Source organism: Pomacea canaliculata, linkage group LG7 (assembly GCF_003073045.1).
Source record: "Pomacea canaliculata isolate SZHN2017 linkage group LG7, ASM307304v1, whole genome shotgun sequence".
In the NCBI taxonomy this organism is placed as follows: domain Eukaryota; kingdom Metazoa; phylum Mollusca; class Gastropoda; order Architaenioglossa; family Ampullariidae; genus Pomacea; species Pomacea canaliculata.
The window spans coordinates 5,041,490-5,062,015 of NC_037596.1; the positions used below are offsets into that span (position 1 = coordinate 5,041,490).

The following is a 20,526-nucleotide window of genomic DNA, read 5'->3' on the forward strand; positions in this document are numbered from 1 at the left end:
TCCACCTATGAGTCGGGCTTTGACTCTTTGACTAACACGGTATCAGCAGGCGAAGGCTTTCCACGATGATGAATCTCTTCTTTGCGATTATTTACTGATAGTAACCTCCTCAACAAATGAATAAATAAAGACTTATGAGGACGCAGAAGATGCAGAAATAGATCGTCCCAGATTGTCCACAGGATATTTGCCAGCAAGACTATTATAAACACATGCGCCAAGACACCACACTGCATTTGGGAACAATGGGTAGTGGTGATGACAAAATTGCTGAACGAATGCAGGAGCTGAGAAAGTAACACTTGCTGAAAAAGGCAAGTACAGTGTAAATAGTCTCAAAACGTCTGTTGAAACATTTTAAAGTCTTTTACATATTACACTTTATATTCAAACTGTCTTGCAAGTTATACATATCGACAAAAGTTCTTGATGTTTGGTGACAACAGTCAGAAGTTTGTATTCGACCAAACGTTTGATGATTTATTGCCTCGTGTAGCTCTTGTTGGGTCATGTCAGTCCAAACAAGAACACACCTACATTTTTCTGCTTCAGAACAAAGCATGCACATAGCCTTGTCTGCGTTGCATAGCAAGGGAGCAACAGCTGTTGTATCCAGTATAAAGTTCAGGAGCTCAAGTCAGAACTGCAGAATGAAATGTTCGATCCGACAGTTAGCAATCAGGCAAGCACATAAGGTGGTATGCCCATACACGCATGAATAATACGCCGTTGCCTGTGTGTTGAAAGGTAAGCAATTCACCTGTGCTGTGATGTTTGTTCCCAGGTTGTGAGAGTTGTTATCATTAGTTGCTAGGTGCTACATCTATGCGTGTGTTGTGAAATGTAGTCTTAGCTACATTCCAATATGACTTATGCGATCTCTCCTTTTCATTCTAGTCTTTTCGTTTTACTCCTCTCTATCGTTAATGTAAGAGATCGACTCTTGATAAGATTGTGATTGAAAAGATAGATAAGTGCCTCGCTTATGTGATGGATAAGTTTGGTTTCACGTAAGCAAAACAGAAGAGTTAACTGTATACAGAATATGATAACATAGAATGGAAAATGTTTGCGCAGTCGCTAGTCAAAACCCACTTGACAGATCAATGTTAGAAAATGGAGATAACATATGGTAAAGGCCTCCCCTAACCTTCTCAGTTCGTTGAGGTGTGAAATGTTAGAGACCTCACTTTTCTAGGGGCCAGCTTTTTCTCGGTGCCCCTCTCCTTCGCTGCCTCACCTTCCCCAACTCTTTGACGACCCCTAAAGGGGACACATTGAGTCTGCTGCCTGGTGTTTGCTTACTTCATGTCACATAGAGCTGATCAACTTTCTGTGTGATTCTTCCTTTTTTTTGGAGGGGGGAAGGGACGAGGATAGTTTTAGTGCAGCCACCGCCTGTTTTCAGACTTTCTGCTGTTAGTAGCAGTTTTGGGTAGTTGTATATTTTTGTGTAACTTCAATATGTAACCAATTTCTCTAATTATGGAGAGTTTTGACTTCTCTATTGATTAAAAATGAATTTTAATATCCATTTTTAAAACATGTTTAATGGTATTATAATAAAAACAGTGTGTGTTTTGACTAGTTAGTCTCTACCGTCATAATCAAACCCATATCCACCATTCATCCACAATAATAAACATTAGTCATAGTCAGTCGTCATGGTAAATAATATTGATCGTCAATCGTCATCATTTACTTTGTCTCTAGCTTTCAGTAAGCCGCCTGCACTGCTCATACTTCGTCACTGATCGCCTGACGAGCACCTGACGAGCACCTGTCGTTGGGGGGATCATATACACCCGGCAGCTGACAGGCCTCACAGTCTTGTCTATTGTGGCCATAGTCAGCAGGTCCTGTACAGGACGACCTGTCCAGTCTTTGCTACACCTTTACACCACAAATCAGGAGTGGTACTAGGAGAGACTTTACACCTTGTACTTCGTACTGAACCTGACGTGAAGGATGCGCCAGACTCTGTCCTGAAAGAAAATACTGCCAGGCAATAACCGGACACTTTGTTTTAAACGTTTTAGTGTTTAAATCAAATTACTCATAACTGATGTCTGACTAGTTTAAAAAAAGTTTTGATGATAATATTTGGAGACAATTTCCAGAAAGTATATTAAAGTTTAAAGCCTTTTTCACAATGGCAACTTCAGCTACAGATACTACTAGCCACGATAAACTGCTCAAGGCATTCATTCACAATGGATGGTGGGGTAAACATTGGGAAGAAAAAGTAACACGCGCAGTACTCAGCACCCCATTTAACGGCGACTATAAAGTTTTTACAAAAAAAGAAAATGAAAATGTGCACGCAGAAGAGAAAGTTCTCGATCACCTGAGGGATTTGCTTACAACGGCCCCTGAAGATGCCGTTATCACGTTGTTTCTTTCTTACTCTCCATGTGATGATTGCTGCCCCAGAATCAAACGCTTTTTAGATGAACATAAAGATAAGAAGCTGCAGCTTCATGTTGTGTTCTCAGCGCTTTATAGGATTGATCGTCCTTCTTTTGGAGGTCGTCGTAAGAATTATGATCAGGATCAGGATCATGCTAAAGATGACAATTCTAAGAATCTCAAGGCATTGCAAGGTCTGTACCAGGAAATGGGTGACAATCTTCGCCCATTTAATGACAAAGACTGGACAGACCTTCAGAATGTTTTGGGCATCACTAACAGTGAGATTGATAAAAGAAAAAAGGAAGATCGACTGCGCCAGGACTTCGAAACTCTTATGGCTTCGCGTAAGTTTAGGTTTATAAGAATGCATGTGGTCATATGATGTGGCATTAGTATACATTATTATATTATTTTATATTTCTTTTTCTTTCTTTCTTTCTTTCTTTTGTTTTCTTTCTGTCTTTTTGTGTGTGTGTGTGAGATGGTCCAGCACTTGTTCATTATAACTGTGAAACTCTTAAATGAAAAGGTTAAAGAGCAATGGAGAAAGGAGACAACATTGACAGTCATTCGTTGACTATTTTCTCCATCAGTTTTTTTTAACAAAAAAGACTGCATACCTAAGCCTCTCTACAAACAAAAAAGTTGTGAAAATCAAACTAATATTAAACACATTACCTTTGGAAACTTTTGAATATTCAATTTTCCTCAAGCATCTACATTACTAAGTACCTTTAAAACCTACTAAATAAATACCTTTCGCCATGTTTCAGACTGAAAACCAGCTGAGGGAATTCATATCGGCATGCACAGCCAAAAACTGCTGCTTCATCCAGCTTCTCGGTTCGTGATTTGGACTTTCTGTTATCCCCAGGTTGGAAGCTGCTGCAGTCCTGCAAATGAACATGCACACAGTTGAAACATTTTATTTGAATACGTATAAGTGTTTGCATATCAAGTTTGTATATGCCAGTGTTCAGTTGGCCAGCGTCTGGTACAGTGTCTGTCATCAACAACACAAGACACTCCTGTTCACCAGTCAGCTCACAAATTTGAGTGCTCTAACCCCTTCTTTTTTTTTTTTTTTTGATAGCAGCGCTCTGTGGCTAGAGTTATCCACCTCAGCCTGGTCACTAAAGCAGTGCCCTTTATGAAAAGGCTCACCCAAGCTTTTCCATGATGATTTTTTTCGCACCAAGCCTAAGTTCGCATCAAATGATAGAATCTGTTTGGTTGACTGCAAATAAAAAATTTTCACAGAAAATATATGTTATTTGAAGGTTCAAATCACGTGCAGAATTTCCACATAAATACTAACAAATACAAATAGAAATTCAATAACATTATTTAAAATTAATGAATGTGAAAGTTTTTTCAACAGTTATTCAAATGTAAAAATAATTTTTTTTCTTACATCACATGGGAAATTTCTACATAAATAACAACAAATACAAATAGAAATTCAATAAAAAAAATTTTAATTAATTAATGTGAAAAGTTTTTCAACAGTTATTCAAAAGTTAAAAAAGAAAAGTTTTCTTACATCACAGGCTGGGCATTGTTACAAACCTGCTGTGTTAACTTAAAAAAAAATTTTTTTTTTAGCCGGGAAGGGGACAGGAAACGTAGCTGGAGGGGGAAGGTGTGAAAGACAGCGATTTGTGGTTTGTCGATGTCAGCAGTCTGTTTGTCGGTGTGCCACACCTGCTATGGCCTTTTAATCAACCACTGTTTATAGATTGTTTTTGTAGAGAAGAAAGGAAAGAGTGTTGGCTGTGTTTTGGATTCTGTTGAGTTTTTTCCTTGACGGGAGCGGGGAGAAGTGGCAGTCTCCTCGGTGTTCTCAGTGTGTCCTGAGCGGACGAGTTGTTTGTAACAAGTCCTGAACCGACTTGGTGTTGTAGTCCTGACTGGACTGTTAATGTGTGCAAATCCTGACCAGATTTGTATCGAGGGAGTTAGTGTAACATTGAACCTGTTGAGGTTTTTCTCTTTTGTTTGTTTGGCCGTTTTTATTCATCCTGTCCACCTGGGGTTCGTCGACTTTCACTGGATAAACACTGGCTTCAGGAGGGGCGTCGGTACTGGTAGAGACTGTTGTGTTGATGTCAAGTGGAGACTTTGTTTTAATTTCAATTGGAGACGTTTTGGGGAACTGCCTTGCTTAAATTTGCTTTGTGCACTTTTTCTTCAAATTATATTGTTTTATCTAAAATTTCAATTGTTGTCGTGTTTTTAATTAGTTATCTTCCTCGTCTGAAACTCACTGTAGAGTGCAGGTTACAATATTAATGGGGTCCCTGTTCGGGATTTTGTAGTCAATGTATATAGAAATTTTATTGCAGTTTTTGCATTTAATTTTTTTTATTGTTTTGAGAACGCAGTGTTGTTTTAAACTGTGTAAATTTTGTGTGTGATATTTTATTGGTGTCATGGCTACTGGACGCGATCCAAAAGATGTTAAGGAAACTGATCCTACCTCAGAAGAACTGAAGGAAAGGCCTTTCAAAGATAAATGTCTGTAGAAGTAGAGAGGGATTCCGGTAAACGTCAGAGATGGACGTCTGAAGCTAGGTTACTCGGTCTTGGTCTGACAGGGGATAAGTTGGGCAAGTTCGTAGCGGCGGAGATCGTCGCCAGGAAGAGGGAGAGAAAGATAGAAGAGGAAGAGACTTCAGCTGGAAGAAAAAGAGAGAAATAGAAAACTTAGGTTAGGAGAAGAGGAGAGACAAAGGAAACTTCGGTTAGAAGAAGAGGTCCACTTACTGCTGTACACCATCGACTGTACGTGGACACAAGGTCTTGTGTAACACCCTTCTTGTTCTTCCTATCCAGTCCCGTGTGTGAGGGCGGAGGTGTTCAGGGAACCAGCGAGAGTGTGTTCCTTCACTTTTTACAACCATTGAATTGTATGACTGGAAATGATATCCAATAGCCTTTGCTTATTGTCATAGATGCCTTCTTTGTATTTTATGACTATAGATATTTAAAACTAAATTATCGTGTGATTATCTCACTTGATTCCTTATTAATAATTCTGGTTTTCTCTCTAACTAGGTTGTAAGATGGTTGTTTCAGCACTTTTGTCAGATAAGTACTATCATATTCTATCCATTCCTCATGCACACACAGTGCATGTGGACACAAATGTTGGATTTTTCTTCCTGACCACATTCATCACTCTGATCCAAAGGCGGTATTCAAACCGTCACTGAATACATTAAATGTTTAAACTATTCTAATTTACGTTTTGTGCTTGATCTTTGTAATTTTTTTAACATTATGCATGAATATATTACTTATATTATTAACGGGGTTAAGTGGATAAATGTCCTTGTTGTCAACATGTTATTGTTATTCAATATTAATTCAGATTAAAAAGTGCTTATCTACAAAACTGTTGGTTTGTTTAGTCTGTACACATAGTAGCATGGTTGCCACAAGCATAACATTGAAGGAGGAGTGGTCTATTATTCACATCGAAACAACAACTAAATACAGTGTAGTCGAAGCTATAACCTTTCACATCGCTTGAAGTGCAATATTTTTTTTTTCAGGATCGGGTTAAGTTCATTTAAAATAATAATACCCAGAATAGGTACAGAGTATGTGATTATATTTAATTTTCAAGATATAAGTATTCAAACATCGGTATTCTCACCTGAAATAAGAAAGCAGAAAAATCCCCGCTACACAGGAGAGTTCTGTTGCGGAGAAGTAGTATTTGTAACCGTGAGTCCAGAAAATTTGTGGCTGTCTTCCAGTCAGAAGAAGAAACATCGCTCAGGTTGTTGTGTTCAGGAAGTGATTTCTTTATTTTTTTCCCCCAGAAAATCAAATGGCCAATGTTGTAATACTTCTCTGCAAATTTGAACATTATTAAGAAGCTTCGACTGAAGTTTACAAAAATCCACTTATTTCATTGTAACCAACGTTTTTCATTTTGTTCAGCCTTTCGAGATGTTACTTGGATAAATCTTCAAAGATAACTTGCTACAGTCGAGAAACACACACACATACAAACACAAAGACACACACACCACTGCATTCAGTCTCTCTATCTCTCTCTGTGTGTGTAAAGGGTGGGGAGGGCAATCAGCTCTGTAAATACAAGTCTACATTCTCTCTACCTCCAGGTTTCTAGCGGCTTGCTCCCTGATGCATTCACACCTACATTCAGATTTATTCAATCGCTTACTAATAATAAACAATCTTTAAATGAACGAAGAGAATTTATTAAGCACTGCTATATACATACAAATAAGAGATAACAGAATTGACCTGTGTTGCCTCTTGACCTAAGTTATACTATAACCAATCACAAATACTTCCATTATTTGTTTTGATTGATAAAAACAGAACACGAAAATGCATTTTGTATTCAAAATTTATATTATGTTTAAATTTTATAAATTCTCTCAAAGCGTACAATGTAATTTTAACTACGCTTAATTACATTTCTCAATCACCACTACTTTGTGAATGACTGTCAGATATTTACAATATTATCAAGTGTTGTGAATGTTTAACAGCTTGGACTCAACAATTTGAAGATTTTTAAAGCTAGCTTAGTTACTTCCATTTCCTTAGAAAGCTTTCCAGTAACATTTGAAATGTACATCACATTAAACGATTTGCGTTAAAATGCGGTTAATCAAACTTTGAAGAGTTAGACATCATTTGTAAAAAAAAAAAAAAATACATACAAAACTTGAATGAAGTTTCAATGTGATGTGATGGCAATGTATGGTGAAAACCTTGGATACATGAGATTTTGCTGAAAACTTAACATTCCTCTGCACTGAGAAGTACAATTACAGTATTCACAGAGAGAAAATACAACTACCATATTTTCTAGCAACAAAGGAAGCTCACACATTAGTTGAGAAATAATAAATCAGGTTGATCTGGAGACCTCGTAAAAAAATAATAAATCTTCTGTCTCTTCACACAGGAACAAGTATAGTTAGATACCCAGCTGTAGACAGATCGGAGTGCGATTGCTGTTGTCGTATCGGAGACCAGAGAAGATACCGGGTACATAATAGGGTATCTGATCTCACAGCGCAGCCACGAAAACGAGGCTCTTATTTGAGCTCATGAAACATTGTTTTTTTTAATTTTGTAGTCCTCAATACCTGTTAAGTCTAGAAAATTCTTATAAGTTTTAGTTGCCACACAAGTAGAGCTTTTATTTTGTATTAAAACTTTTATAAGATGCCGACGAAGCAGTTTTGTCGATGAAATAATATAACTGAAATAACATGTTCAACATGCATATAATACTGAATATACATTGTTTGCAGCTCATAAAAGTCCAAGAACAACAATTTAATTTAAGCATACCATTTGTAAGTGGCTTCCTACTTTTTCTCTCACTTTCTCAGCGCCACCTACAGACTTCTTCACACTTTAACGTGGAGGAATCATGTCAAGAGCATACAAGTATTGCACTAGAATCCAACCCAAAAATGCAGCGAGGATGCTCAGAAAACAAAACGTAATGCTAGAAGGCTGGTCAGCATTAGCTGCAAAGGACTGACTACCAGACACGGACGTTGGTGACCGACCAGAATTTGTTGCCTTGGGTGACTGACCAGAAGTTATTGCCTTGGGTGTCTGACCAGCATTTGTTGCCTTGGCAGCAGTTAGGACCGTTGGTGACTGACCAGAAGTTATTGCCTTGGGTGACTGACCAGCATTTGTTGCCTTGGCAGCAGTTAGGACCGTTGGTGACTGACCAGAAGTTATTGCCTTGGGTGACTGACCAGCCTTTGTTGCCCTGGGTGACTGACCAGAAGTTATTGCCCTGGGTGACTTCGCAGTATACAGGACCGTTGGTGACTCAGTCCAGTGGAAAAAGATAATCGTTGTAACTGTTGATACAAAAAAATGAACTTGATCAACAATCATTATAAAGCTATGTTGCATTTTACAGTCATTAAGACTATATATACATTTACAAATGATGATTCAAACGACCAGCTTTGCTTATCACAATGACATATTATATATATATATATGAAACTGTACTCATTTACAAAAGTTAGGAATACAGAGAAAACAGAGAAACAAATAAAGTACAAGTCACAATATAGGGTGAAGGCAAGGGATTTGTCATAGCAAAGTGTTGTATTATAGAAAGGTGCATTTACTATTGCTGAATATATTTGTTTACTAAGATTAACACCAAATGTCTTTAATCTGCTTTTCGTTATGTTTTACCTCGATCCTTCCTCGTTGTTCGTTATATTGTGTTTAGAGTCTTCATTAAAATGACATTATCCTAATCACCATCATCATTATCTTTGAGAAGCTACCTTCAAGAAATTGTTATTAACAGCTCTTGGCAAAAGAGAACACGATTATTTTTATTAATATTAAATAGGGTTTCCTCTCTGGGACAGGTACTTGTTAATTTCCAGAAAAAAAGTGACAGAGTACAAAAGAAAAATAAACAAATAAATAAAAAAGGCTCTACATTGTCCGATCCAAAGATGTTCAATAGTATATTAAGTCTGAGAGACTGTAAAAATAACTTACTTGTAAACACTGGACCAAAGAGTTGCTCAAAATCCTTTCTAATTAAGTTGTCTTCCTTCTCTCGATTGCTGAAGTCATAATTAGGCACGTGCAGACAATACCCAAGATCCTGCCAATCTTCACTTTGGAAAGTGCGAAGAACAATACCTTCTGTCAAGTACAGCTTAGTCAGCCCCGCCACCTGAGACTTGTGATGAAGGTAAGAAGGCAGGTGGCCACTGCAGGCTGGGTTCTGTTCACACGATGGTCGTCTGACTCGATAGAATGTCGAGAATACGACTTCAATCAACAGGTCGACACCGTGTTGTTGCCTTGCGATGTCCAGAAAGTTGATGATCTGTTGGCTGCATCTGTGACATGGAGAGGCGTTGAGAAACAATGTGATTTTAGGTGGCCAGAGAGTTTTTTTCATCAGCAAGCTCTCCAAATAACTGATGATCGCCTCTTCTGCGTGTATTTTCTTGTTTATCCTTCTGGCCATGAATGTATTGATGTGACCGCATGGATACCGCCTATACATGGTTACTGCGCAAGACACTTGCGGCCAGGGCTGTCCGTGGACATTATTTTTCACGAAAGCTTGGAAGACGTTGATATCCATAGCAACAGCAAGTGTTGAGTCCTCCGACTGTCAAAATCTTTCTTTCACGCTATCGAAAGGTCTTTGAGGGTGTTACCAAAGACTGATGCTGTCACAGCAACTAAGTGTAAGTCACTCGATCATTAAGTTTTTTAAAGGTTCACATGCTGTCCCTGATCTGTTAAAGTAGCAAACTACTTGGTCTGGAGGACAGACAGCTTGCAGTCACTCAACTGTGGGCAAGTCAGGAGGTAGAAATCAGAGAATGAATATTATCTAAGTCACAGATATCTGTAGAACATCTGTATCAATATTGACATCGGTCCAAGTGCGACAAACGTCTTGGCTCAGTGCCAGAAGATAATGGGAAATATTGAAAACAGACTCGTCTAAGGACATGAACACACTACAACACAGGCATGCATTATGGGAGGGATGCATGTAAATACAATGTTATAGCTCCACAGGATAAGAAGGTACTCTCTCAGTACTGTCAATGTATAGCCGTGAAATGTCAGACATCAAGTCCAGGGTAAAGATAAATGTTATTCAATGTAAGTCTATCATAAACAAACCACTCAAATGTCTAATGATAATATGATTCTTTGGAACTGAATGTGAAACTAAACTGCAATTCTTAGAACAACTTGTTATCTTCTGATAAGTTTGCTTTAGAGCGGCTCTCGTCACTTAAACCCTCGTTAATTATCTCAATATATCTTCTGATTACACTCGCACCCATTAATTCTTGACCTAATTAAGATTTAATGGCGAGATTGACAAGGCTGTATAACTTCTTTCTGCTGTAAATAATATCATATCTGTCCCAGGGCTTCTGCTTAAGCAAAAAATTGCGTACAGTACGCATTAAAAGTTCGGAGGACCCCTTCAGTTTTCGTCAATGGGGTCCCCTCCAAATTTGGGCGAAGAACAGGGACCCCTTAAAAATCTGAAGAAGGGGTCCCTGGGACCCCAAAGAATTTAGCCTTAGCAGAAGCCCTGACTGTCCTATTGTGTTCAGACTAACCTATACCCTGACAATGAAACGAGTTCACTGGTCTTGGACTAAATGCACTGCCGGAGGGAAGGCAATATGTCCCAATAATTCCTTCACTTGTGGCAATGATCTATAAGTCACGTGTCAAGCTACTTTTCCCAGATTTTCACCACCCTTAAGGATTCATTATAACTGGGCAAAAGTATGTCTCTAGCTCATCCAAGGATTCGTTATGATTTGTCTAAAGTTATCTCTTATCTGATCGTCATGCTCTTTTAAACGAAAGACGGCGGCAGGAGAGTTGCCAAAAATATTTCGAAGGTGCACCCAGTCCTGTTCCCGGAATGTGCGAAGACTGACACCTTTAGTGTTGAACAGGTTTTTCAGCGCTTCCACTTGAGTCTCATGAGTAGAAACAGAAACCAGATGCCCATAGCAGCCTGAGTTGGCTTGACAGTAGGATAGTCTGAAGTTGTACAATGTTGAGAAGACTATTTCGAGTTTCAGGTCCACACCGTACTTCAGCCAGCTGTTATTTAGAAAACTAATGATTCTGTAACAGCACTCGTAACAAGGAGAATTACTGAGATACAGCTTGATGTTTGAAGAAGGTAGACGGTGTTCCACCAGCAAGCTTTCAAAGAAGGTGAAGACAGCATATTCTACATGTCCCACCATGCAACTCTTGGCTCTGAAGTAGTGAGGTTCCCCGTTCTGGATGTACTGTGCTGCTGCGTACGTGGGTTTCTTCCAATCTTCCCATGAACACCATTCCTCTGGAACACTTGGAACGCTTCTTCAAATTCTTCACAAAAGATTTCCATAGGTCAGGGGTTAGTATGTTCATGAGATTTTACTTTTGAGTACTTTTAGTGTGTTTCCTTTCAGAATATTTTTAGTGTCACATCAATCAAGGCGCTCATTGTCTTCACTTGACAATCAATGGTCTCTGGAAAAATTCAAACGTACAAGCCGAGAAAAATACAGAAGAGGACAGATAAGCGACCCATTGAAATACTCTAAGCTAGAAGTCCTAAATAATATTGTAAAACATTGGAGTTTTTTCTAAGCTGCACCTTTAATAAACGCTAGTCATGCCTCACAAATGACTATTTTACTCCTGGATAAAATTAAAGTCCCCTGACCTAAACAATTGACCTGCAAGCCTCCCATCACCCTGCCAGTATGTAATTTGATCAGCTCTGTTCAAACCTACCTTAATGAAGGCAAACCGTCAGAACCGTCTGAACACATCAGTGACAGAGGCTACAATCTACAAAGTGTACCGTAGGATAGGATTGAAGACCAGCCACTGAAGTCATTTATATTAATAATAATCAGTAATAATCAACCTACTGATAAATTTCTTCTTAGTAAAGGTGCGATAATCATTTTCTCATTAAACTGTTTGCTTTTACTTTGTCATTACTTTGAAGGACTAAATCGAAAGAAGGATTTTCTCATCATCCGAAGCAGAAATAAGCAAAACACAGGCAGGAACACAAAGGTACGAGCAACAAAGATGATTTCAGTGATATATATGTATTGTGTGTGCGCGCCAGGCGGTTTATATACTTAGCAACCAAAAGGTAAGTAGAGTAACGATTCCAGGAAGACATGTTTAGTGATCCTGTCCAGGAATCTGCTCCTTCGCGAATGGCAGGAAGGAAAAAAAGCTCGTCTTAGAAACGATTGGGCTTTTTTTTTGTTGTCTGGGTTGTATTTCGGACCTGTGAAGGATTATATTTATGAAGGTACATCGGCAATGGTGTCATAGATAAGTAAACATCAACATAAACGGAAAGGCGCGCAGCTTCTATAGCAAGAAACTTCCTTCAGTCGATCAAGTCGTGGAGATAGGGAGCTGACTTATTAAAAGATGCACACACACAGCTAGACTGTGCACGATCCCATATTTAAAAAGCAGTAAAAGCAAGTAAGTGGGAGGTAACCCTGCATCCACAGTTCGCCTGCTACTAGTCAGTTGTCTCCCCTAGTTACTGAGGTCTGTCACATGTTATCACCTGTACTGGCCTGTAAAATTTACAGTCTGGACATTAATACCTCCTACCACCCCTACATGCACTACTTTTATAGTGTGTTAGAAAGTGTGTACATTAGCTTTAGTCTATTTGCTATTTATTACCATATTCACTATTTTAGATATTATTATTCTAACACTTAATTTTAAAAACTCATACAGAAAAATGTAAAAGTATAGGAAGTAATAAAAAATATAACAAAAGAAGTGATGTAGTTTGCTATTATTTAATTAAGAGAGCTCGGGAACTCCTCCGATATAAATGCGTGAGCAAGATAAACATAAACAAGGAATTAATGCTTGAAAACACTTCAGTGACTATTTCTAGATGGTCTTCTAGAAACCAGTTGCTTTGTGGTCCACAGCTTAAGGAAGAAGATGTGACTTTAAGTTTTATGTTTGTCTGTCTGCCAGTGTGAGTGAGTGGCCAGAAATTCACGATATTTACATGTTGACAGAGCAGACACACACTGTATACCATACACAAAACCATTTACATCATTCACTCTCCAGTCCACACACATACACAGGCAGCCAAACTCACTATGTGTTCGAGTAGGCATTTATTGTGAGAATGAAAAATGATTCGGCCCATGATTAACTCCATAATTTTTGTTTTAATTAAAAGAAAACAGATTGAAGCACACAAAACACCAGTCTAAAACATAAATAAAACAATCACGAGTAAAATCATAAGAAGCTGTGAAACTTATCTGTGAAATTTAATTTAACTTTAAATTAAGTATTCAATTAAAATTGCAGTTAAAACACATCTGTTCCACGAGAACTCTAAGAAAAGTAAAAAAGCTTAAATTTTTTTGTTGCAAGGAATATAGTTTACAAAAAAGCGAAGGTTATTATATTTTTATTAGTAAGGTTTAAAAAAAAGAGTTTTGTTTTTGTAATGTTATAGAAGCTGCATGTGTTTAAGCATTTGGAATATTAATTGATTAATTTGAAAGAAAGTTTAATCTTGGTGTACATTAAAAATTAAACCATTTATGTTTTACTATAAAGAAATGTAACTTAGATTTACTTCATTTAAATACTAATATACACCAATTTGATAGGTGTCATATCTGTGTTGCTTTCATAAGCATTTGCTTTTGACTTGCTACAAAGATAGCAGTAAGATGATAAATATGTTTATAAATTGTGTATTTAATAAAATATATTTGGAACGTTGCAGTTCCCTTTAAAGTGTTTATAAAATATAATAGAAACCAAACTTTCTGTACAGTGTACAATCTGGTTACCATGTTTGATTCTGTTATTGTAATTTTTATGTGATAATATTTTTGTAGGTATACATTAGCCATACTGCAGCAATACAACAAAATGTAATTTCTCTGAATCTATTTTTAGAAAGGAAGGTACCATACAGGTTTGCACCATATTTACATTTCAAAGTATTTAATTGTATATTTAAAACAATATTTCTGTGTCACTGCATAGTCAATTCTTTTAAAACAAAGCAAAAAAAAAAATCAGTTATTGCTTAAATAAACACAATATGAAAACTAATCTCGTAGCGTTGGCTTTCCTTTCTCGTGGAGCAGCAGATGACTGTTTACTTGGCTGAGATGTAGTTTGATGTTTACCTCATTAGCAAGTAAGTACAAAATAGTTATATTTTAAACATCGTGTTTGGAAATCCTCTGGTGAGTGTTATAAACTGGAACACAATAGACTGGGACCATCGTCTTGTTTATAATTTTTGCTAACAGCCAGTGACACTTCAAATGGGCTGTTGACAGTTCCTAACAGATTGCCTCCCCTTCATGATGTGTGACCTCCCCTTCCTGTAGTGGTCCTTCTTCTTGATACATTGCCTCTTTTCCCTGATGTATTACCTCCTCTTTTCCCTGATGTATTACCTCCTCTTTTCCCTGATGTATTACCTCCTCTTTTCCCTGATGTATTACCTCCTCTTTTCCCTGATGTATTACCTCCTCTTTTCCCTGATATATTACCTCCTCTTTTCCCTGATGTATTACCTCCTCTTTTCCCTGATATATTACCTCCTCTTTTCCCTGATGTATTACCTCCTCTTTTCCCTGATGTATTACCTCCTCTTTTCCCTGATATATTACCTCCTCTTCTCCCTGATGTATTACGTGCTCTTCCTGATACATTACCTCTTTTCCCTGATGTATCACCTCCTCTTTTTGATATAAAACCTCCTCTTCCTGCTGTATTGCCTCTTGTCCTTAATGTATTACGACCTCTTCTTAATATATTACCTCCTCTTCCTGACGTATTACCTTTTCCTTTTGCTGTGTTACTTCTATTTCCTGATGAATGGCTTCCCTTTTTTGATGTAGTGCCTCCTCTTTGTGATATTTTCCCTCCTCTTCCTGAGGTTGTTCCCCTTCTTTTTGATGTAGTACCTTTAAGTCCTCGTTTCGCTTTTTCTTCTTTCTGTTTTTTTACTTTCTTCTCTTGTCGTTCTTCGTTGCTGCCTGCGTCTTCCCTCTTTCTTTTGCAAGCTGTAGACAGATTTATCGTTCATAACCGGATTAAGATTAAAATTAAAATGAACACAACACATTTTAACAATAAAAATGGCAACAGCTCTGTCAAAGAAAAAATCTGGTAGTCTTGTTTTCTCCAGTCTTTAAGGTAATTATTTTTAATTAATTTGTAAATAAGAAAACTTAAATATGTAAAACACACAACGTGCGCGCGCACACACACACATATATATATATTAGGGCTCTATTGTGTAAGAACCTAAATTATCTGATCTCTTTACTGGAAATATACATTATACTATTTATGTTCTTGCCTGGTATTCTGTCCTTCTCATCCTCGCTACTGTTACATCCCGGTGTCACGTGGTTCATACTCATGCTGGGAACGTTAACTTTTTCCTTCGACTGGTCTGCCTGACTTGTCTGGGGGGACATGCCAATGAAGAGTTGAGATGGTTGAATTTGATCACCTGGCGAAGAGAAGGTAGAGTGCTAGACATGAGGGACCAAGAAGTATTTTCGAGTGCGATTCAAAACATTTTATCTTTGAGTACACATGAGAGCCACTTGAACATTATGAAGGAAAGAAAAAGAGTTTCTTGGTGTCTTCGTTACTGTCTACAAACTCTCCTTATCATTATTTATTGTGCCCGCTTTTAAGAAACAAAGCCAAGGCCAGCTGAAGACTATGCTGTATCTAAACCAGTGGTTCGGAACCGGGGTTCTATCGAACCCTAGGGGTTCGGTGAGTCAGTCTCAGGGGTTCGGCGGAGCCCCCGCCACGGAGGTCAAGACACACCCGCAATTCGTGATGACACTAAAGAAGGGTTCGGTGAATGTGCATATGAAACTTCTGGGTTTGGTACCTCTAAACTGTTCAAGAAGTGTAATTCATATACATAGACGTTCTAAAGAGCGAGATCCATCAAGTGCAATTCTATCCTTTCTAATTTTTCTCACGCATTAAAGAACATGAAATACTCATAGTCATGCCCCGTTGCTTACAATGAAAGCTCTTAGCAGAATATTATTTACACACGGTATAAAAGGCTGACTGTAGTTAGCGGAGGGGAAAGGAAAGAGAAGTGGACAAAGAAGACAAGTGGCTGCGTGTTTGGCTGAGTGAATTTGTTGTACCTGGTATCTCCTTCACTCGCTCAGTGTCGCTCTTTCCAAGAAACATTATTTTCGATTGCCACAGCAGGCAGTTTCTCTTTTGTAAACTGATGTTAGGAATAATTTTCAAGATAGTACCATTAACAAGTAAAAATGTTTATATAGCATAATTCATCAAATCAACTGCTTTTGGATAAATCCATATTACAAAAAACATCTTAAAAAGCGTGTTTGTTATTAAGGAGAGGAGTAAAAAAAAATCAACAATATTCGTGTCAACGCCGCTTAGAGTAAAAAGCATGAAGCCAACTTACTCATCATTATTTCCTCGAAATCTCTATTAAGTGTTTCATCTCTCATCTTTGGGCGCCAAGCCCTTTGAAGATCCAACCAGTCTTGGTCTGTGAACGGACGAAGGCGAACACCCCGCGTGTTGTGCAATTTCTTCAGTCCATCCACGTTGTCTTGGTGCTGGTTGTCAGATATTCGAGAAAGATGTGAGCTACAGTCATCCTTCTTTATACATGATGGTCGTTTGATGCGATGTATCCCCGAAAATACAATTTCTATTTGCAGGTCTTGATTGTGATCCACCTTGGCGGTTTGCAGAAGCTGTATAAACTTTTGACAACATTCATGACAAGGAGCATCGCTGGTGTATATCTTGATGTTTGGAGAATCCAGGTCTTGACTCTTAAGCTTTTCTGTCAAACGATTGATTACATCAACTTCTGGGTGTATTTGGTTGTTGATTGCACACCCGGCATCAGATCGGATATCTTCTTCCTTTTTGGTTCCACTTGTGTACTGTGCAAGAACAAACATACCCGGAATTCCGTTGTGTGGATTACTTGGCATGAATGCTTTGAACGATGGTATTGTTATATTCATAGTCAATTGGTTGGTGCTGCAAATGGGTGGTGTAAACATTCATACCCGACACCTGGCAGTGAAGAACAGGTAAGGTTATGATCTCGCCTCTTGCACAGGAATTTTCTCACCGGATGTAGTACAAACTGCGATGTAGTCTCATAGTCACTCAGGCTAACTGCGATGTAGTCTCATAGTCACTCAGGCTAACTGTGGTGTAGTCTCATATATAGTCACTCAGGCTGTGATGTAGTCTCATTTTCTTTCACGTTGGCTTCTTGACAGCCGCCATTACTGACTCAAAGTAAGAGCCAAACTCAACCTGTAGGCGCTAGGTGATAATACACACCTGTATGCGTCGACGAGTATTCGTGTCTCACTCGGGTTTTCCCTGTTTTAAATAACAACCTGTCAGCCGACACCCAAACCTCTCTGCACCGCTTAAAGGACAACCCGAGCGCTCAGCGGAAATCGCTGGTAATAAGCATAAAGTATCAGAAAAACATATTCCGGTGGTATTTATTGACGAAGAGACACGAGAAATATTATAGTAATGTTTTTCTTTTAAGCACATCTGGATTTGTCGGAAAAAATTTAGTGACGAAAGGGAAGTATTTTAAAAACTAGCGTGACCTGCATGAAAAGTTTAACCGCCATACCTGTGTCTGTGCATAGGTTTGTGGTCTGTGCGAGAAAAAATTGTTTTTACTAGACGGGGAAATTACATTGAAAAAACCGTTCTTAAATGTTTTGGTAAAGTTTGTATGCAAATGTTGCTACAATATTACTTTAATGGACATGATAAACAATTCATAAACATTTGCTACAAACGTTATTCAAATATCCCCTGACAACATTTTGTAAACGTTCATAAAATGTTACTATGCTAACTGTGAAAGTAGTAGCTGGTTCAAAAGTCCTTCCAGTCCAAAATATAAAATATAAATTTTAACTTACGACTGCGAGGCATTTTCAGGATGATTTCAAAATCCTTCTTTAGCAGTTCTCCTTCTTTCCTCAGACTGTCCAAGCCTCTTCGAAGATCCAGCCAGTCTTGGTCTTTGAATGTGCGAAGTTGAACACCTTTCCTTTGCAGATTCTTCAGTTGAGCCACATTATTATCGTGATCCGCTTGAGTAAACTGAGACAAATGACCGTTGCAGCTCCAGTCTTTCTTGCAAGAAGGTCGTTTGATACGATACAGTCCAGAAAACACGATTTCAACATTTAGTTCCATGCCATGCTCTGACTTTGTGTGGTCCAAAAGTGCTATCAACTTTTGGCTACATTCATGACAAGGCGAGAAACTAATGTATATTTTTACATTTGGGGAATCTACTTTTCCCTCCTTAAGCTGGCATTTTAAATGTTCAATTATATCATCTTCTGTGTGTCTTCGAGGTATTCTGTTTTTAGCTACGAAATGACGAGTCTCACCGTTGGATGTGTATTGTACCACAGCATAAGTGAGCTTATTCCAGAAAAAATCATGGCCTTCACTTGTAATGAAGGTCTGTAGCACTTCAGCGAACTCGTCTGTTGTACTCGCCATTGTGAGAATAAGTGCTCCTGTTACCTTTGAATTTGACTGACGAACACTATCAGGAAGTTAATCCACCAGATCACAAGAAATCCACTTTACCTTTGTGTCCCTCAGTTAAGTGTCAGACACTCAGGAAGGCAACAGCTTTGGTGCATACACAGTACTTAGCTGAAAGAATGTGCTGAGAGCTGTAGATGTTTGAAATGTAGGTGAACGGGCAGTAGGGGAATGTCAGTCCCAAGCCCCACCAAAGGAAGTTTGGGGAATTACTAGTCTATTTTTAGAGTCAACTCATCCGGATTGTCTTTTCCGTGAAGTCGACCTCCGCTCACCGATTTCGTTATTTTATTTATTTAGGCTTGTGGTGTGGCCTTAAGTTTCAGGAAGAATATCATGTATTTATCGCCAAGCTGGACAAAAAAAAAAATTGTTGAAAGTAATGTTTACAATACAGAGTGCAATACAGCGCAGTCTGTAGGCTATGTACATATCTTCATATATTCAGCAGCTTTGAAACATATTATGCAAAACATCGATATTTGTTACTGTCATACAAAGTGTAGCTTAACTCATTATTTGTGGGACTTTGAGAATCATATCCAGCTATGCATGAATGATAAACCTTTTCAATAAATAAAAAGTAAACATGATAGAAAGACAAATCAAAATTATCATTTAAGTTCAAAGTACTACATGTATAATAAGTTATTGATACTTTAATAAAAAAAACTTTTTATCTACTCATTGAATAGAGGATTAAAATCGTTTTAACAAGACCAGTCAGATTATTGGATTATTTCTATAATAATTAGTGTACAAGAGGGAATAGCTTTCCGGATACACAAATATTACAGCTTACACATGACCTATAAGTGACCAATCTGAGACTTGTAACAATTTTCTCTTGTGTATCAAATATGTGTGTAGCAACCAAGCTAATTGCTTCAGACAGATAATACTTTATAATTTAATAACCTACCTTGCCAGCGGCAGAAGGAAAGGTCACATGTTATTGAATGTTACTTCGTAATATATTCAGACATCTTGGCCTCACCCACTCTGTTAGTTTTCATGTCAAAGAACTTGAAGAAAGCCATGGTGTGCTGAACAATAACAACACTGTAACACTGTCTTTCTGCAAGTAGAAGTGTCATGGAGTAAACAGAGGTGTGGTAAGAGGTAACTTTGTTCCCCTTCACTTACTCTGAGAGACAGATATTAACTGACAAGTGTAGGTATAAAGAGATCCGGGGTGTCGCGTAACGGGTGTCGCGGGACTCGCTCACTCGCAGACACACTCGCACACACACACACACAAACTTCCACGTGCCCGACGCGAGCAACGAAGCCAATCACTCCTCAGTGGACACAAAACACTTGCACGAGGCTACAATACAAAATTGAAATTTATTGGCGGTCGCAGAGTGGACTGAGCTGTTGCATTCCGACATATTTGTACTTTGTGACCTTACAGGTAGAACTTGCTGACTCACCTCAGTTTCTGGTATTTGGTCGCGCGACATGGCAGACGGAAAGTGAAAGACTGAAAGCGAAGAAAACATTTTCTGATGCCGAAAATGAAGTAGATGAGATATGTGAATATGTTGTTTATGGTGTGTGAGTGACATAATATATAAAGCTCTTTGATTCTAACCGTGCTTGGGCTGCCATTTTGTTTTTACCTTGTCTGTATTTAACAATATCTGATCTGCGTGTTTATGTTTACGGTTCAGTTAAAGCCAGGTGTTGATAGCTGTCGTATATTCGTTTACAACCTTAAGTTAATAGTTGTCACATAGCAATTTACAGACATAAGTTGATATCTGTCATAACACTTTACTGGATAATTAAATATGTAAAAGTATGAAAAACTTAGTGGAAACGGGAAAAAAATGCTTTATTTTAAATCAAGATGAATGTTTGAAGTGAAATATATATATATATAAATTT

General features: G+C 38.1%; 3 protein-coding genes across 4 annotated transcripts; 1 reads left to right on the forward strand and 2 right to left on the reverse strand.

The window, feature by feature from the left end:
- The first annotated feature begins 610 nt into the window (after nt 1-610).
- LOC112568283 lies at nt 611-5,799 on the forward strand. The gene is made up of 3 exons (XM_025245523.1): nt 611-747; nt 1,714-2,756; nt 3,186-5,799. The coding sequence occupies exons 2-3, from the start codon at nt 2,153-2,155 to the stop codon at nt 3,188-3,190; spliced, it is 609 nt and encodes a 202-aa protein (XP_025101308.1). The 5' UTR covers nt 611-747; nt 1,714-2,152; the 3' UTR covers nt 3,191-5,799.
- Nucleotides 5,800-6,591: 792 nt separating this feature from the next.
- LOC112568268 lies at nt 6,592-10,456 on the reverse strand. Its single transcript, XM_025245486.1, has 2 exons — nt 8,956-10,456; nt 6,592-8,288 (listed from the first exon to the last, which is right to left on the reverse strand). The coding sequence occupies exons 1-2, from the start codon at nt 9,554-9,556 to the stop codon at nt 7,825-7,827; spliced, it is 1,065 nt and encodes a 354-aa protein (XP_025101271.1). The 5' UTR covers nt 9,557-10,456; the 3' UTR covers nt 6,592-7,824.
- Nucleotides 10,457-13,111: 2,655 nt separating this feature from the next.
- On the reverse strand, nt 13,112-19,761 carry LOC112568264 (keratin, type I cytoskeletal 9-like). 2 transcript variants are annotated; one of them, XM_025245478.1, is made up of 4 exons: nt 19,556-19,761; nt 17,991-18,986; nt 15,362-15,517; nt 13,112-15,062 (listed from the first exon to the last, which is right to left on the reverse strand). In XM_025245478.1, exons 2-4 carry the CDS (start codon nt 18,583-18,585, stop codon nt 14,353-14,355), a joined length of 1,461 nt encoding a protein of 486 aa, XP_025101263.1. In that variant the 5' UTR covers nt 18,586-18,986; nt 19,556-19,761; the 3' UTR covers nt 13,112-14,352. The 2 variants fall into 2 exon arrangements, with proteins under 2 accessions (XP_025101263.1, XP_025101262.1); XM_025245477.1 differs by lacking the exons at nt 17,991-18,986; nt 19,556-19,761 and adding an exon at nt 16,478-17,929 and having other exon boundaries at nt 13,113-15,062.
- Between the last annotated feature and the right edge of the window lie 765 nt (nt 19,762-20,526).

What these genes read in the sequence shown, in the direction of transcription:
- LOC112568264 (XM_025245477.1), bottom strand. Translation starts at nt 17,093, where the DNA reads ATGTTTACACCACCCATTTGCAGCACCAACCAATTGACTATGAATATA. An exon ending in TTTCGAGGAAATAATGATGA is followed by an intron (nt 15,518 to 16,477) that starts GTAAGTTGGCTT and finishes TCTCTTCGCCAG; the next exon opens with GTGATCAAATTCAACCATCT. An exon ending in TGAGAAGGACAGAATACCAG is followed by an intron (nt 15,063 to 15,361) that starts GCAAGAACATAA and finishes ATCTGTCTACAG; the next exon opens with CTTGCAAAAGAAAGAGGGAA.
- LOC112568268 (XM_025245486.1), bottom strand. Translation starts at nt 9,556, where the DNA reads ATGGATATCAACGTCTTCCAAGCTTTCGTGAAAAATAATGTCCACGGA. An exon ending in CTTTGGTCCAGTGTTTACAA is followed by an intron (nt 8,289 to 8,955) that starts GTAAGTTATTTT and finishes TTGTATCAACAG; the next exon opens with TTACAACGATTATCTTTTTC.
- LOC112568283 (XM_025245523.1), top strand. Translation starts at nt 2,153, where the DNA reads ATGGCAACTTCAGCTACAGATACTACTAGCCACGATAAACTGCTCAAG.